This window comes from Amblyomma mixtum, chromosome 3, assembly GCF_055824585.1.
Source record: "Amblyomma mixtum isolate Tamu chromosome 3, ASM5582458v1, whole genome shotgun sequence".
NCBI lineage: Eukaryota > Metazoa > Arthropoda > Arachnida > Ixodida > Ixodidae > Amblyomma > Amblyomma mixtum.
In genome coordinates this window covers 154,779,218-154,796,650 of record NC_143014.1, presented here as the reverse complement: position 1 = coordinate 154,796,650, position 17,433 = coordinate 154,779,218, and the positions used below count along the sequence as shown (strand labels likewise).

The 17,433-nt window shown below is 42.5% G+C and overlaps 1 protein-coding gene across 8 annotated transcripts in view; it reads right to left on the bottom strand.

Moving 5' to 3' along the window:
- Positions 1-17,433, bottom strand: part of stumps (DBB domain-containing protein stumps) — a 98,652-nt gene that overhangs the window by 5,062 nt on the left and 76,157 nt on the right. For all 8 annotated transcript variants that reach the window (XM_089581596.1, XM_089581597.1, XM_089581599.1 and 5 more), the window contains 7 exons: positions 15,935-16,114; positions 15,256-15,336; positions 13,742-13,887; positions 10,683-10,847; positions 8,024-8,096; positions 3,937-4,145; positions 128-221 (listed from right to left, as the gene is read on the bottom strand). In XM_089581596.1, the coding sequence (XP_089437722.1) occupies positions 128-221; positions 3,937-4,145; positions 8,024-8,096; positions 10,683-10,847; positions 13,742-13,887; positions 15,256-15,336; positions 15,935-16,114 (948 nt within the window). The remainder of the gene's footprint in view (positions 1-127; positions 222-3,936; positions 4,146-8,023; positions 8,097-10,682; positions 10,848-13,741; positions 13,888-15,255; positions 15,337-15,934; positions 16,115-17,433) is intronic.

Here is a 17,433-nt window from a genome sequence, read left to right as displayed (position 1 = left end):
CCAAAAAACAGCCTTGACTGTTCTGAAGTAAGCAGGTATATAAAATACGAACAGGGAAAATAGCTTATCAACATGTTGCACAAATCAACAGATCATGAGAGGAGTGGTTTTCCTATTTTTTACATACCTGCTGGGCTCAAATTGCCATGTAGGGAACTGCTGGATGGTATACTAGTATTCGTGCTGACTTCTGGTATAGTGGGTCCAGTAAGGTCTCCGGCCTGAAAAAAAAAAAGAAGAGTAAGATATAATATGCGTGCTTTTACTGCAGCAGAGAGAGGCACATTTAAGCTTGTTTGTATTTATATTTCCTTTTACTTCTAGTCAATCAACTCCCCACAAAACTCTATGATGCTGACATGGGCAGCTGTGCCCAAGTAAAGCTAAAAGTGAACTTAAAATCATCATCTTTAAAGCTGCTCAGGCAATACATAGGAATAGACCAATGAACAAAAAAGTCGGCAGAGACACTTAAGACTGCACGGCTCTACGTAGCCGCTGCCACGATGCCGCTGCACCCCTTCTGATCTGCGCACTAACTTTGTGAAGGCAGTTTCCACCGTGGCCTGCGCTCGACCTTAAGGGCATGATGTGATAGCTAATGGGTTAATGCCCATATATGCAAAATTGGTCTTTCTCTACTTAACATTCATAGATCCATGGGAACCCCATACCACTCCTAGCGCAGTGGTGGATTGATTAAGCGATGGCAGGTTCTGCCACTGTTGGGGCTTGTGCGATCCAGGTTGCTCTTCCCAAGCAACCTTGCATGACCAATCATTAATTTAACTGCTGCCTGCCAAGCTGTATAAGGATGCCATCTTTTATGGGTACCATCGAGTGTTAACACTCACGCACGCACACACATGCACACACACACACACACGCGCGCGCGTGTGCACGCACGTGTGCACACGGACGGGTCTTCGCTCAATGAGGCAAGTAAGGCGTTAATAAACAAAGACACTCAAGCGTTGTATCAGGTTCGAGAGGATAATTCTATTCCAGCGTTCTTTCTGCACTTGTGATTCAGCTCATAATGCAAGTTATCTTTTCATTCACAATAACAAAATGAATGGCAAGAAAAACAGCAGCTGCAGTGTTTGTCACCCAGAGCTTTTATCTTCCCGGCATCTCAACATTCTTATTTTTTTGCAGCAGCAGCAGTTAATTAATTCTGTGGCCATGTGGATAACAATTTTGCCCATCAGCACAAATATAAAGCACATATTTTCTTCAAACAGTTTTACAATCAACGTACATATTTTGCAGTTGCCAATAGTGAAGAGGAACAGTTTAAAGGTAGAACCTCTACAAGCTGAACTGAAAATAGGCTTGCTAGTGATTATCAAATAGAGCTTCAGACAGTATGCATGAAAAAATATCACGAGCTACTTAGCAACACAAAAGTACACTTCCACAACCCGAGATAGGGAATATATGTACAAGAACATTGCGAACATGCATATGTGCCCTGTCTAGCCATGCTACAGCAGGTGCTCTACCACTAAGCAATGTGCAAAGCCAGATAACCCAGAGGTGTGCTTTATGGCAGTAACTTTTTCTTGTTAGACGCATGACTTATATAAATCTCAGAAGCTGTCTGTGACTACTCATGTTAACTGATTAGACCAAGCCTACGGAGGGACCCTTTGCTATCAAGTGCCCCTTTGCTTTAAAGCAACATGCTATGATCATGCACAACAGTGCATATTGCATCACTGCCACGACTGTACTGTCTCACAAAAGTGTGACAATGCCTCTTGGAGTGCCTCTTAAAGTGCCCACTCTAAGGTACTTGGGCCTCTTAGAGTGGGCTGCATCCTTTTTATGTGCATGGGAAATTCCGGTGGTGTCACTCAGTGTAGTGTATCTGTAGGGCCCTTTTGTTTTCAGTAAAACCTGAACTTTCCCAATTTTCGTGCCCCAACAAGTTTTTACAGAAAGTGAGTTAAATCTAATTTTTGAAAAGCTGCATTCCTGATTGTGTAGCTTATAGAAGTGCAACCACTTGATGGTGCTGTCGAGTGGAAGGTTTGGTTTTTGGTTTTTTGGGGTTTAATGTCCCAAAGCGACTCAGGCTATGAGAGACGCCATAGTGAAGGGCTCCGGAAATTTCGACCACCTGGAGTTCTTTAACGTGCACTGACATCACACAGTACACGGGCCTCAAGAATTTCGCCTTCATCGAAATTCAGCCGCCGCGGCCGGGATCAAACCCACGTCTTTCGGGTCAGCAGCCGAGCGCCGTAACCACTGAGCCACCGCGGTGGGGCTTGAGTGGAAGGTGTGGTGTGGACAGTAAAAGAGAGAGGTCTTTCCTGTTGACTGTTGACATTGTAAACATTGACTAGAAAATGTAAACATTGTATTACCCTAGTTATCGAATGCATGGCTAGTCCAAAATGTGCTTGAAAAGTTACCGTTTGATGCCAGGCCTTAGAACAAAGTTCCTGGCGCAATTTATTGGCATTGTTGGATCAGCAGCCACCCCACATTAACAGTGTCCTGCTTTAATGCAGTTATTCGTTTCATATGGCAACTATATGATTTCAAATGGATGCTGATGAACAGAATGCGCAAGGGAAGCAGGTGGGCTCTGAAATGCTGCGAATGAGTAATGTATTGGATGGAAAATAAGAAATCAAATAGGAAAAGAACAACATCATTTGCAGATTTAAGTTCATAGTTTTCCAGTGCAACAGCACACGGCCAAAGAAGGGAAGAAGGATGAGAAGAAGGATGAACAAAACTATGCTCTGGAAAACTATGAGCTTAAATCTACAATACCAACTAGCCTAGCAACTAACGTTACTGATGTCATTTGCAGTTAACATATCGTTTAATTGCTTGTAAATACACAGTTTGTGAACATACCCTTCATTCAGAGAGCAGGCACAGTATGGAAACTATGAACTCTTAACGACCAGGTACAGGTAGGTGCATGCACAAGAAGCCAATAGCATACTGAAAGAATGCTACTGTTGCCACTTTATGCATTGATTTTAGTGTACACTCGCTTGTATTGTTATATGATTGCCCACATGTGCCTATACTCAAGCTCTTGCACACATTTCTCAGGCAAGAACTTTTATGGCCACTCACTGAAACATATATGTCACTAACATTGAAAAGACACAAGGAAAATGCTTTTTTATGGAGATATAAGGACCTCTGAAAGGCTTTTCTAGGAATTCATAGTATTTAGGAACTCCTAAGAACCCTGATTAGAGTCCAGTGCTGCTGCCAAACTGTCTCAAAATAATATGGTGCTGAAGGCACTCAGTCACAAGACAAAATTTACCTTCAAAGAGTCTTTATGACAAAGAGGCAGAACATGGAATAAAAGGGAAGGTATAATTATGTTTAACAAACAGACCGAATCTGCCTGCCTTCTGAAAGATCAAGCTTGTTTACATGCAAACTGTGATGCTCTGGCCTTGTTAGATAGCTTAAGGCCTTAAAGATTTGGTGATGAGCATTGTAGTTATGTACTACATGCAGAAATGGTCAGCCAAAGTGCTTTGTGAATGGCAGTGTTTCGCTTGGGCTTTCCGAATGCTGTTTGCTGGATCACTTGAAGTGTATGGTATATAATACATCAATCCAAACAACCAAACCCCAGTTTTATCCAGCTCTTGCAAACTGTATTAATATCGGGGTTAATATTCTGTTATATTATTATGGTATTGTTACACAGTTGCAAAGCTGAGAAATGTGCAGCTGAACTGTTCAGTCCGTGTCGCTGGTCCCACTTGCGAAGCAGCAGTGGGAAATACCAGTTTCATAGGGTTTTTTTTTTTTTCATACATACATACAGGGCCATTCACAGAACACACAATAATGGAAATAATTTTTGATTGTTTGAGAGACTTGGTGGGACTATGCTAAGCACAGCTGTGGTGGGTGGCTCAAAACATGGGATGTGGCACTCACGAGAGAATTGAGGGGCGTGTTGCGGTCGGTGGGACAGTTGCCTGGTGCAAAAGCATAGTACTGGTGCATCGCTGTCTTCGGGTTGCGTGGTGCTGGCAGGCGTGGTGGTCTTGGTGGTGGCCGGCCTTCCTCGCATGAGTCTGAGTGTGCCCCACTGTCATATGCGCTCATCGAGCTAAGCGTACTCAGCCGGTCACTTGAGCTGGAGCCTGCAAGAGGGAGAAAGAAGGAGCAAGTGAGCGAAGGCTTGCAGGTCAGCTTGATTACTGAATTTCTGGCCTGCTACTAAACACCTGGGGAAGGCAAGAAGAAATGAAAGAAACAGGAGGGCAATGATGACAATAGACACAAAGATGATGCAGCTGACATGCAAGAGCTAAGGCATTTCTCAAAGTCCCAAATCCAGATGGCCAGTGTGGAGAAGGTTCACAATGGCAAATATCGCTTGTTCTGCGCACTGTCAGTCTAGGCAAGAGCCAGAGTGGCTGCTTCTGACAGATTCAAATTGTGCAGGTATACAGAATCTGCAGTAACTTACATTCCTGCACATGATGGGCGCATAAACATTCAGTTGCCTCAGGTAGGCAAAAAACATCACAATCAGAACTCTCTGTACGGCCAATAGAATGCAGCCTGGCAAGGGAGTCCATAACATGTTTTAATGTAGAATCTGGGCCTCAGGAAGCTTTCAAGTTTCTGGTCACCCAGCATGTCAATGCAGATTCTACAAGATGGTGTTGTCATGTTGGTGTTGTCATGCGAGCTGAACAAAGCTTGTGCACCAACACATATTGTTTAAGCTGTTTGCAAAGATAACTAGCAGTACCAGCATAAGTCAAACCAATGTCATTGGAGCAAGAGGCTAGCAACTGTCTACCAATTAAGCAACTGCATGAGAAAGCACACAGTGCATTCTCATAACAGCTTGAAATACAGACAGGCAGTTAGTTTTCTACTGCCCTTAAAAGACGTAAGGAATGTGAAAAGCATATATGCAATAAGAACAAAAACCCTCTTTGTCTTGTCCTATTCTGGTGTAAAACAAAACTGGCTTTATAGAGGGTGACCTGCTCATTCTGACACATTCTATGGCAGCACATGTCCCAAAAAATATCACACAACTGCTCCACGGGGGCCACCCATCCTGGCAGATGGCACTGCAATTTACCATCTCGGCAGCTTCCTCACAGAGCGCAAAGGTGAGGACAGAGTTCAAAGCGGCATGTAAATCAAGGATTCCATTTAAACCAGGACCACTGTTACAGTATTTCATACTGTCGGTAGGAAAACTATGTGGATCTTGCTTGTGTCTTTAATGAAAACAAATAAGAGCCCAAGAAAGACTAGGACAAGAAGAGAGCTAGGGACACAACGCTGTGTCTGCATGTTCTGCTCCTCACCTTTCTTGTGCTGTCTTTCCAGAGTATATGCAACCAACTAGCCCCAAGTTCTACACTTCGTGTCTTTGCGGTTTTATTGCAGAACAACTTAACAATGCTGCCAGAAAACTATGAGCATGGCAAGGGCTGTCTGCCAAAAAAGCATATACCTCCTAACAGAGTGAACCTTAACTGCAATACTTGGTTTCAAAGAACAACATTTTTAATCTCCTTCATTGCCCCATCAAGTTTTTGTTGTTATATAGTACATTCTGACAGGTGAAATGAACATTAATGGTAGTAATTACAGAAAAAGTAAAAGATAAATAAAGCAGACAGTACCAATGGTCACAACTCCATTCCGTGGACTCACTTGGCCCAAATGTCTCATTCCTGTTTTTTCATGCATTTAAAAATCTCTTTGATACTCTTCTGTATTCCATGCGTAGGTCTAGAATGAGTGGTGCTTTGGTGCTTGGTGCCGATATGCAGTGGCGTAAATCCCCGCAAATTTCAGGGGATTACATGGCTCTCCAGCCCCAAATGAGCACCAGGCTGGGCTGGGACCAAATGAGCACCAGGCTGGGCTGGGCAGTTATTAGAAATTGATAGCGGGCAGCAGTCTGGTACAGAGTACGGATCAAAGTACAAGCGAGTAGGGCCAAACTCAGTCTAGCTACCGGCTCGCGCAGGCCTCTAGCGCCGAGTAAAATGTTATGTTTAGTAGCTTTCCTCAAATCAAAAGCCTGTGTTGTGCCATTTAAGTATACTACAGTTCAGCGGTTGTGTCATTTCTATAAGATTTAACCAGCATCGGTTTCTCACTCTATATCACAGCCTCCATATTCCTTTATTTTTGGTTCATAGGAGGCGTGGGCACGAAGTGATGGAAGAAGCGATAATCGGGCCAGCAGTTTTAAGTAACTAAAAGTGACGGCGGTAGACATTGCTCAATGTGTTTTACTTATTTCATCTTTTAAAATAATGGCTTTCACCAGGTCCAAACAAGAGAACGACCACGAAGAAAGCGTTGAGGGTTTGCGCAGTGCCAACCCTCGAACACGCAGGACTACCCTTATACATCTCTATCTCAATCACAGATTTACTCGATGCCAGAAAAGCAGAGGCTTGGAGTTAAATTAAGCACAATTACATGTAACCATGGCATGTTGTTTGACTGTTGACAGATTGTAATTATGACAGCACTGTTTTTTGAACATCTGATTCTGCTGCACCATTCTGTAGAAGAGAAGAGGCCTCCTCACTCCCGCAGCTTCCCCGTGATGCGTGTGGTGCTCGTATCATTCCATCCTGACCGAGTAGTCCCGGGACGAATCTCAGAGGGGATGCTCGCAAGCTGTGTCCTCCCTACTCTAAGCGAAGAGAGGAGGGCAAGACACCCCTGTCCCCCCCCCACCTTAGATTTACGCCACTGGCAATATGTGAACTCAAATGAACACAGTTGGATGCATGCACACTTGCAAAACTTTGCCAGATTCTTCGGTGATCTGTTTCAGCCGGCAAGTTAGTAGTATCTAAAAAAATAAAATCCGTGCAGAAGAAGCTGTTGATGAAAACCGGTTTAATACAGGCATACAGGTTTTGCCTTCAAGACTTAGGGCATTTTACATCAGATATATGCTGGAAATCATAAAAATCTGACATGGCACGGTGAATACCTTCAATCTCCAAAGCTTGATACTTGCAGTCACCTTCTTTGAAATTGAGGCTTCAGACTTTACTCTAAGCACCCTCAATCCACGAAATTCTCCTGGTTCTGTATAGCCTTATGAGCTACCAGCAAAAACCACAGGCAACACCTGAGCTAAGCATTGTTCAATCTGAACAAGTTTATAAGTTTATAGGGATTAATGTCCCAAAGCGACTTGGGTTATGAAGGACACCATAGTGGAGGGCCCCGGATAATTTTGACCACCTGGCATTCTTTAATGTGCACTAACATCGCACAGTACACAGGCCTCCAGCATTTCACCTCCATTGAAATGCGACCACCACGGCCAGGATCGAACCCGCATCTTTCAGGTCAGCAGCCAAGCACCATAACCACTGAGCCACCGTGGTGGCTCAATCTGAGCAAGTAGTAGCATTCTGAGTGCATTTTTCTGATGCCTCGTAACTATTTGTACTTGTTCATAAGCATGCTTTCTTCTTGCTGAAAGATCTTAATGAACCACTGGTTTCATACAACATTCACAGGAAAGCCGTGAAAAAAAATTCCCATGGCTGAGTAGATGCTAGAATTTCAGAGTGGCACACAGCAGTAAAAAATTGTGTGTGATTGTTTCACTATGTTTCATGATAAAATTGCAAGCTCGGTAACAAATTCAGAGGTTTACCACGTGCAGTACACAGTGTTGATAGCCTGCCACAGCCAACCAAACACTGGTAAAAAGGCGCAAAGGGGATGTTAGCAGACAGCATCATGGTGGTGTAGAGGAAGGTTGAAGGGCCACAGGCTGCAGTGGCAGCTAAGCGAACTAAGGAGCAACTACAACAAGTAAAACAAATCCTTGGCACTGGCACAGCTGCTGATGAGCAGGTTGCTCCCTCTAAAGCCGGTCTCGAATTAAAATGATTATAGTAAAATATGAAACAGGGTGCAACCAAAGCTAATGAGCAAGAGAACTGAAGAAACAGCTTGCATTAAGATGCTTGATGATCACTAAAAATCACAGTAGTGATCTTACTTCCACTGCTGGATGTTGAGACGGCACTAAGTGTGCTGACACGTCGACAGCCCTCAGTGGAGTCTTCTTGTTTCTGGAAGAAATGAAGTGTTGAACATGAGAAAGAGAATGAGAGAATGTCATATTTTGGATGCCAGATTGAACTTTTGTAATAAGCATCTAAAGTTGGAAAAAAAAGCAACACTGATACCAGCAGCAACCTTATGCAGTAAACTGCTTCTGAGGCTTCCAGTTTTGAAAGGCTGTCTTACCTACGACAAGTGTTGCCATAAGGGTCACAACTTAAGCGCGCCATAAAAATGCTAATACTTAGGAACACTTGTAAAAAATTGTCTGTCTTGCTACAGATGTATCTGCTGAAACAGTTAAGAAAAACAACATACACAGCTTAAGTGAAGCCTTTCTGTGCCCAGAAAGGTTGTATAAAAGCGAATGCACATATAAGGAGGTTGCCACAATTCCAGATAAGCCACCAGCTTGCCTGGGGTGCTGGCAGCTACTGAGCACATCAGAGGTCTGTGAACTCGTGTGATCACCACCTGCATTTGCTAGGGTGCCTCTTGACCTAATGTCGCTCTTAATGCTCTTCACAACCAAAGCAAGACTGCTTATAATAAACAGCAAAATATTTAATTGCCATGCTCTAGAGATATGTAGCAAGATAATTCATATTTGTCACACATTGGACCTAATGAGCTCCCCTTTCTTGATTACTGAGCTAATATCTAGTAAACAATGCAGAAGAAATAAGAGACACATGACTACGGCACCTCTTGCGACTTCCATTACCTGTTGCAAACAAGAAACCTAATAGCAACAAGAATGGAGCTATGAAACAGCAAGAGCAACGTGCAAAATTATACACATTAGTTAGAAGCACGTAGTGTGGGCCAGTCATGGCACATACAGCCTTTTGAACATCACGAAAGTTAGCAACATCTTCCTGTGCCCACATACAAAATATATCTCCTTTCAAACTTTCAAACTGTTATGTCTGCGCTCTAGTCATTGCAATTTGTTGACTTTTCAAAAGCAAGTTTTCTAAACTTCATGTGGTGCTTGCTGAGAAGCTGCTCAAGAAAGCAGCAGTGATCACTGTTAAAGGCATAGCAAATATGTTGCTTCCTAGTAACCCTAGACTATTGGAGCTCTGATAGTTTGTACAGCCCATGACTCACACCTTCTAGGTCTGCAATTTGGGTAATTTTTCATCGTCCTAATGAGAAGTACTGTGAAAAATAACACTACTGCCATTACTGAGTAATGACAGCAGTTTTAGAGCCAGGACTATTTAGTACTTCCTCCTGGCACAAAATGGTAGCAGTGCATTGAAAACATAATTTCGTGCCCCATTATAGTCCACAAACTTACTTAGTACTACTAGCAATAGCCTTGAATTGTTGGCTTGAATTGAGTGCACAAAAAGTGACAAGAGCGTGAGGACATGCTGAATGATGACACAATTTGTATTCAAGTAAAGCTACATGCATATGACATGTGCATCAATTTAACCTCTACGAGATGTGTAAGCACATGAGTTTTGATGGTATTAAATTGCTTGAAGTGCAACAGTGACAATACAAATGCATCGACCGATATTCAGAGCTGTCCAAAGGACTAACAGCCATGTCAGAGAGAGGATGCAATTTTTAAACTGTGATTAAAAGCATTTCTAATGCACTCAGTCTAATAAAATGCTTCATTGCTGCAGATTATATATAGCGACCATGTGTGATGTAATTTGTTTCAGGGTCCTCACATCAGACCAAGAGCTACGAGCCTTCCAAAATTCACATGCTCCTCAATAAAACCATATTATAGAAAGGATGTTCTTTAATATTTCATTCAGGACTGTGATTCACTACCTCAAAGAGAAAAATTAAACTTGGTGGGATACAAGATATCTATGCTGGGCATGCACATTAGAATGTCTACTTGGAGCACACAGGAGAAAAGCCAAATAAAACTGTTTTCGGAGGTCGTGGGTTCGGATCCCACCGGCGGCATGTGGCTGTTTTTTCTTCTGCTTTTCTAACCAATTATCTTTAAGCGATAACATATTCAGTAATATTCTAAATTGATCAACACCACAAAATAAATAAATAAATTAAAAAAAATCCCCTGTGCCCCTTGGTTTCTGTGGCTGTTGGCTTCTTTCATGTTTCACCACAAGTTACGTTATGCCACCACAGTTGCAGAGGATGCTACTAGTTGTAGTATTAAGTGGACACACACTGAAATTGGAAGTTGAAACTAAGGGAATTACACTGAAAATCTTAGTTAACTTTTTCCATGCACCTATATAAACCATCTGATAATTCTTGTGTTTGTTTCTGAAAAGGAACTTATCACAACATGCGAACCAGGAAGAATGCTGCACAGCAGGTGCACTAAGGCAAAATGCATGGCAGCCAATCTTGTCATCTTTCTCAATGTTGTCATGAACCTTGTCAGAGTGGTTGGTGAATTTAGGATAAAAAAAAAAAAAATGAAAGCTGTGAAAACTGGGGCAGGGCCAACAATATATGCTTCATATATGAAGACCACAGAGGAAAAAGATAGAGATATGCAGAATCTCAACTTATGAAATGATAACTCGTTCACTGAATCAAGTTAGTTTTGCAGCTTCAAAACTTGAGGAATGCTGTGTAGGGCTCACCATGTTAGGAAGTGTGGTGTGCTGAATGTCACGGCCTCGGCTTCCACGTCTGTTCCCTTTACCCGTTATGATTTGCCTCAGGTCGCTGAGGCTGAATGACTGTTTCCCTGTCTGCGCCGCACGTTGCTTTTGCTTGTAAAGCTCACGCAAGGCCTGGAGATGACTCTGGGGAAACAAAGTAGAAACACAAAATGGCAATGCAACAATCAGTACTCGCAGAATTTTTTTAGAAACTACGTATGCCAAAACAAACAACTCTCAGTTTTGATGACATAGAGCACTTGCGAGCTTTCAACGAACTCACTAGCATTAATTTAAAGAGATTATATATGTGCCCATTCAGCCAGAGGTATAGCATCACATTGTGTCATAGGCTTAGAAGCAGTTAAGATTATGATATTTGGGCATTACTTTGGTCAAGGCTGGCCTCAACTCAGAGTAGCAAACTGCATGTGGTTCACGTTAGAGTGTCTGATTTGTCTGATAGTTTTTGAGTGTCCTCAGCTATCAAAACTGTCCTTAGTAAGACCATGTTCAGAACTGGTGACACATACTTACTGCTTGCATCAGAGTATAACCCAAAAACACTAACGTTCACTTGAAGTGGTTATCTACATAGTTTTATCCTCCAATCTCACTTATAGTTAGATGTTGGAACTTTCAGTTTGAACTGAAAAATGCCAATAAAAATATGCTGAATTCATTTTTTTAAATTCGGTTTTAACTGAAAAAGGTCAGTTCCTTTGAGATATATGCCACAGCTTGCTGGCTATTGAGTATGAGCTACTATTGGTCACAAAAAGAATTAGCAAAGTGTCGAAGTCAGGAGTGCAGTGAGACAATGGGGTCATTGGATTAGGTAGCGCAGTTATATGTTTTTAGGTATTCATCTAAGACAAATGCCAGGTGCAGACCGAGAGGCTCCATTGCCTCGTCAAGCTTCACCTCGTAGTATAGTGCCTTCTGCTTACAGAATATCATCACCTTATTAGAGCCATTACTTGGTTAAGGAGGTTTTTGCATGGCATGTGGGACACCGACAACGTTTTTAACCATAACATATATGGCCGTAAAAGCGAAAGCATGCACGAGCATTTCTTAAATATGTCATGTCGTAGCTTCCACAATAGTTCAGCGGCACTTCAGTTGCTGCCGTCATTATGCGGACTACATGATCTGAGGCCTTCTAGCTATTTCTGGATTTCTGCTGTGATCACTTTCTTTACAATCTGAAGCTTTGTTTTTGTGAAGTGTTTGCTGCTTTCACAGTTCGTTTTGTGAGTGAAGGAGTAAGCAGTATGTTGCAAGCAAGGAATACACTCACATTTATTACAACCAAATAAAGTGATTCTGACATGAAGGCGACTTGAAAGAGAAGATTGCTTTTGCATCGTGGTGGAGCAGTGCAAAGGACGGGACACAAGAAACAGCGCCTGTGTATGTCCTTCGAAGGACGTACACAGGCGCTGTTTCTTGTGTCCCATCCTTTGCACTGCTCCACCACGATGCAACAGTACCAACTAGCCCAGCAACTTGCTCTTCTGAAGATTGCTTTTGTTTCGCTTGTTTTTTATTTTTGTTTTTGCACAACCTAGCGTTTAGACATAATCCTCTATTTACATTTTTTTTCTCACAGCCCAATCCCTAAATTTCTACACAGTTAGTTTTGCCCACAGTGATAGCATTCCATATTGAAACCATTGTTTACTTACTGGTACATCACATATCAGTACATCAGTTGCTCTTGCCAACAAATAAGGAAGATAAACTATACGTGAATTTTTACCACACAGTGGTGCTACATATATTACAAAGAAATACTGGTAATTCATTTCTAGGAAACAATATTCACCACCCTTCCCTCACAAAAAAATTTAAATTGTGTTCTAAAATAAACGCCAAAAAAAGCCCACTCCATTTTAAAAAATAAAAACTGAAAAGTCCGACACCTACTTATAATGCTGCCTCAGAAAAGCATGATGACACAAAATAAAAACTGAAAGAATAAATAGCTGAAAACAAAAGCAGTGAAAAAAACAGGTGGTAGATTAAATGCCCTCTCCAGAAATGTCCACAGTTTTGCTTCTACACGTTACACTTTTGTGCGAGCAGTTACAACAGAACTGACACAATTATACTGCACAGATTTCTTTGCAATGCTCTGTTCTTATTGAAACGTGGTTCGGCAAGATAGGTTAAAGGTCTAGGAATGCAGCTATAGTCTTAGGTTTGATAAGTTGAACGTTTTACTGTAATTAGTTCTTCCTTTCTCCTCAACATTTCATGAAAAGTTTTTACTCAGGATCTGTGGTCATGCACTCTCATTTCCTGCAGTGACCGGCACGTGTAGCACTTCTTTGTTAGCTTTATCCATCCTCAGTGGCCAATAATGATCCTGCAAGGAGGCTGTACAAAGGAGCTACTCAAAGAATATGTGCATAATACAATACCAAGCTTCAGGCACACATCTATGGGGTGCACAGATGGAGCAATGAGTTGGAGGGTGGTGAAACCACAAACATCCCTTGAAAATGAACTTTGCTTACAAAGATCTTTTATTATATGTAATTGTTGCCCCCAAAAGACTGATCCCAAATGGAATGTAGCAAGAGACCAAAAGGCCTTCTAGGACGTGTGGTTGAATAATGAAGTACATGACTGTGAGAAATACAAATACGTATATGCCATATTTTTCCACTGTGCAGTGAGACATTCCTTTGTAATCAGTGTATCAATACATAGTCCACTGGCTCCATTACACACAAACATGAATCACTAGTTACACACTCTAGCTGAAAGTAGTAAGGCAAAATATTGTGCTTTGTTCATGGGCTGCGTTTCATTCTGGTCTGATAATATACATACATGTACAATAAGGCCTGATGAAACTTGCCCATAGCTGTACCTTTGACTGGAATTGCTATAGATATATACCAAAAGTTTAAAACCACATTTATGGTAAGCATTTTAGTGCCAGTAACCAAGTTTGTTTTTATGAATTTTGTGTAAAAACTGATGTTTGCACTGTTGGGAAAAAAGATATGGGTCAGCACACTTACATCTTCAGTGCCCTTGGTACTTTCATTGTTCTTTTTCCAGTTGTCAAACAGCTTTTCAATTTGTGAGAAAGGCATGCCTTTCTTGTACATTTCTATGATGCGAACCAGGTCCTCTTGTGTGTTAGAGAAAATCATATCTGGTGCACCTAGATGAAGACAAACACATGTCACATTTTGAGCTTGAGCCACTCCTTCCTCAGTTGCTTCCAGGATTAAAGTTCCCATAAAAATTCCTAGACAGACTCTGCTGCATCAAACTTTCAAATTAAGTTCTGCAGTGCTAAATGAATCATAGCAGGAGGCAATTATCATATTTACTTGTTCATTTTGTGATCGCCAAGGACCATCTACCACACCCTCTCTCTACCACATATTTACTCATGTAATTTGTGCACTCCTATTTATTACCTGAATATAAAAAACAACTTTTAGTCGCACATTTCGCTCCCTGCTGCGCCAGACGTGCAAGGCAGGCTTGCAGGTGCTTGTATGTGTGCACAAGGTAGGCTTTGGAGCGTCAGCACAGCCGCATTGCTGTGTGCGGCAGCAAAATGTGTGAGTGGCGAAAGGACGAATTGTGCGCAGTTTACCCAGATTGCTTGCACTGGCGGTCGCATTCCCAGACAAAAAGTTACGAGAGCAAACAAACTTCCGGTAATCTCCGGCGCCCGCCGGAATCCGAAACTACGGAACCATTGCTGCTCGGTCTGCCGCTAGTCAGCACGGCCATATGCGAGGGTGCCGGTGTATCGCCTTTTATCTCCATTTGCTTTCCACTGCTGGCTTTGCGATTGTATCTTTGCGTGTTTATTGTGTGTACGCGCATCATATGCCACCTCACGAGGTACTACATAATATGGGTCGGGGCGGGAGGGTGTATGAGTCTTATATTTTCAGCAAGCTTTTTTTTGGCCAGCGTAGAGTGCCAACCGGGGGGGGTCGACGTATAGGCGGTAATATATAGTATGTATTGCGCATTATAGGCAGTGTATAGTTTTTAGGATGTGTTCACAAAATCTCCGTGTAATCTGCGCACCCTCCGTTGAGCCTTAATTTAAAGAAAAAAGTCCGCACATTACATGAGTAAATACGGTATATCATTCATAATATACGTTACTGAATTTGTCCTGTCACAGACCCACCAAACTCCTTTAAAGTAAGATCACTGTGAAGGAAACATAGCGCCACATTATGACGTGGTGCTGTGATATAACAGAACATTCTCCTCCGCACAGCAAAGTGTTGAAGAAATATTGGTTTGCAGGAATCAGTGAACATGTGGAGCCTGAGCATAGCAAGACCAAGGTGTGAACGAATGCAGTGCTCATGAGATCTTTAATTAAAAACACGCAAGAATGTATTTATAATGATAAGCTGCTTCTTGTGGGCTGACACTTGTCTTCACTTAGGCAGGCTAAGTACCATGTGCAACTACATGGGATCCACTGCACTGTGAAGCAGTGCTAGCAACGTGCACTTGCAAAAAAAAAACAAACAAACAAAATAAGACATACCTATATTATTTTGTTCACTTGTGGAATTCACTTCCTTTTTTTCTTCCGCCTGATCACCCTGACTTGTTGCTGAGCTTCTTTCTGGTGACCATGATGAAAAAAAGATAAACATCATTTTGGCTTGCATGTTCGAGTAAGAAAGTGTTTTCTAGCAGAACTTTTTATCATACAAAAATAATCTGAAGGCATGTGCTGCGTAAAAGATTTGAAGAGTGAAACTGAAATTCTGAATGCGGTAACTTACTGACTTCCACAAAATTACCTTCTTAATTTTCCAACTAGTGCTAAACAGCCTGTCTAGCACACATGCAGGTACCAACAGCAGTTTTCAAAACAAGGAAACTACACAAAAGATGAACTGCCTTGCTGCCTGGCAGCATGACCTGACATTGAGAGATATACAGCACAGGTTGAAAAGGGAAGTGCAGAGCACACCTTTCAGTGTGTAGATGAATTAAGCTTTTTTTTTCCTTGTTCCTACAACTGCTGTGGGCACCAGTACCCTTCAGTGTTCTCACATTAAAGCAAAGTAGGCAAAAATATCAACAAGAAAATTCAAGTTCTAAACTAATAACTTGGCATGCTAGAAAAGTGTCTGCAAACAGAGAAACGCATTGCAGCCCCTCGTTCAAACACACAGTTGCAGTCAGATGGTGGAGGGCAAGCGCCAGTGCTGCACCTTTTGGTGTGACGTCCACCTGGGGAAGCATGCTCAGGTACTCAGCCTCCTGGTCATCGGCAGGCGGCTCTGGTGCTGCGAGGGGCGGCAGCGGTGGTGCCAGCCCGTATGAAGGGTTGCACACAGGTGCAGAGCGGGCTGCACCGGGGCTCACATAATGGCCGCCCACGGTCACATTCTCTGTGCAAAAGAACCAAAGCACATTTATACAATGAATGTGTTGCCATCCAGACCATAGGCACCGAGTTTCCAATCTGCCGGAGGTGGGGAAATCAGTACCCTCTCTCTATTTCATTCGTTCCTCTACCCTGCCCCACCCTGTGCATGCTCCTTGGAAAGAGATATATACAGGCAGAGAGGCTATATATGCAAATATCAGTTTTATTTCTCTCTAGTTGAGCGAATGTGCGAAAAAGAATGACCCTGTGGTTTTTAAGGTACTAAATAAGTAAATGAACATAAGAAACTGAAAAATATGCAAACTATTGGGAGCAAGCCTTTGCTGAGCTTCAAGAATGGGGGAAAAGATAGCAAAGCTAGTGTTGTGAGGTGCTACTCAAGAGAAAAGCAAAAGGCGGAGTTACAGACAGCTTATTTTGAAAGGTAAGTTCATAGTTGATGTTTCGGGCCAAGGCATGATTTGAGTGTTCAGGGAGGGTGTGAAGTCTTAGAAAAGACTACACCGATGAAAAACCTGCACTTATCAGTGGCCATTCATTTTAAAACTGGATCTAAAACTCTAAGTGTTGTCATCCTTCTCCTTTGTTGGTGGGGGACAAATCTATGTACCCACGTCAGTTTACGGTTGTCCTGTTCTTCAAACATTTAGGCAACTGTAATTATTTAGTCTGCACCGCGGTGGCTCAGTGGTTAAGGCGCTCGGCTGCTGACCCGAAAGACGCGGGTACGATCCCGGCCGCGGCGGCTGAATTTCGATGAAGGTGAAATTCTAGAGGCCCGTGTGCTCTGCGATGTCAGTGCACGTTTAAGAACCCCAGGTGGTTGAAATTTCCGGAGCCCTTGACTATGGCGTCTCTCATAGCCTCAGTTGCTTTGGGACGTTAAACCCCAATAAACCAAACCAAACCAAACCAAACCAATTATTTAGTCGATCTGTCCAAAACCGTACAAGAGAAGACATGCTGCCCTGCCCTCACTCCCTGCTGTCGGTGCCCATGATCCAGACTTTTCGTTCTGGGGCTCAGCTTACTAAAAAACTGCCCATATTGAACACGGTCAGAGTGTTAAGAAGTGTTCATATGGTTCCTACAGTTCTCACGAAATAGGGGGGAAAAAAATCTTATATGCTGCGTTTTGGGTGCCTGGACCACTCATGGCAGCTGAACGCAGTGGTGGGAATGGCCAAGAGCATTTTTCAGCAGGCTTTGTAGCAGGTGAAAAGTCAGTTTGGAGCAGCTTCGTAGGCTTTGTTTTGTAGTAGGAGCCCTATTATGAAAATGCAGTGGTTTAAAGAATGAGAACATGCTGGACGAAGATTT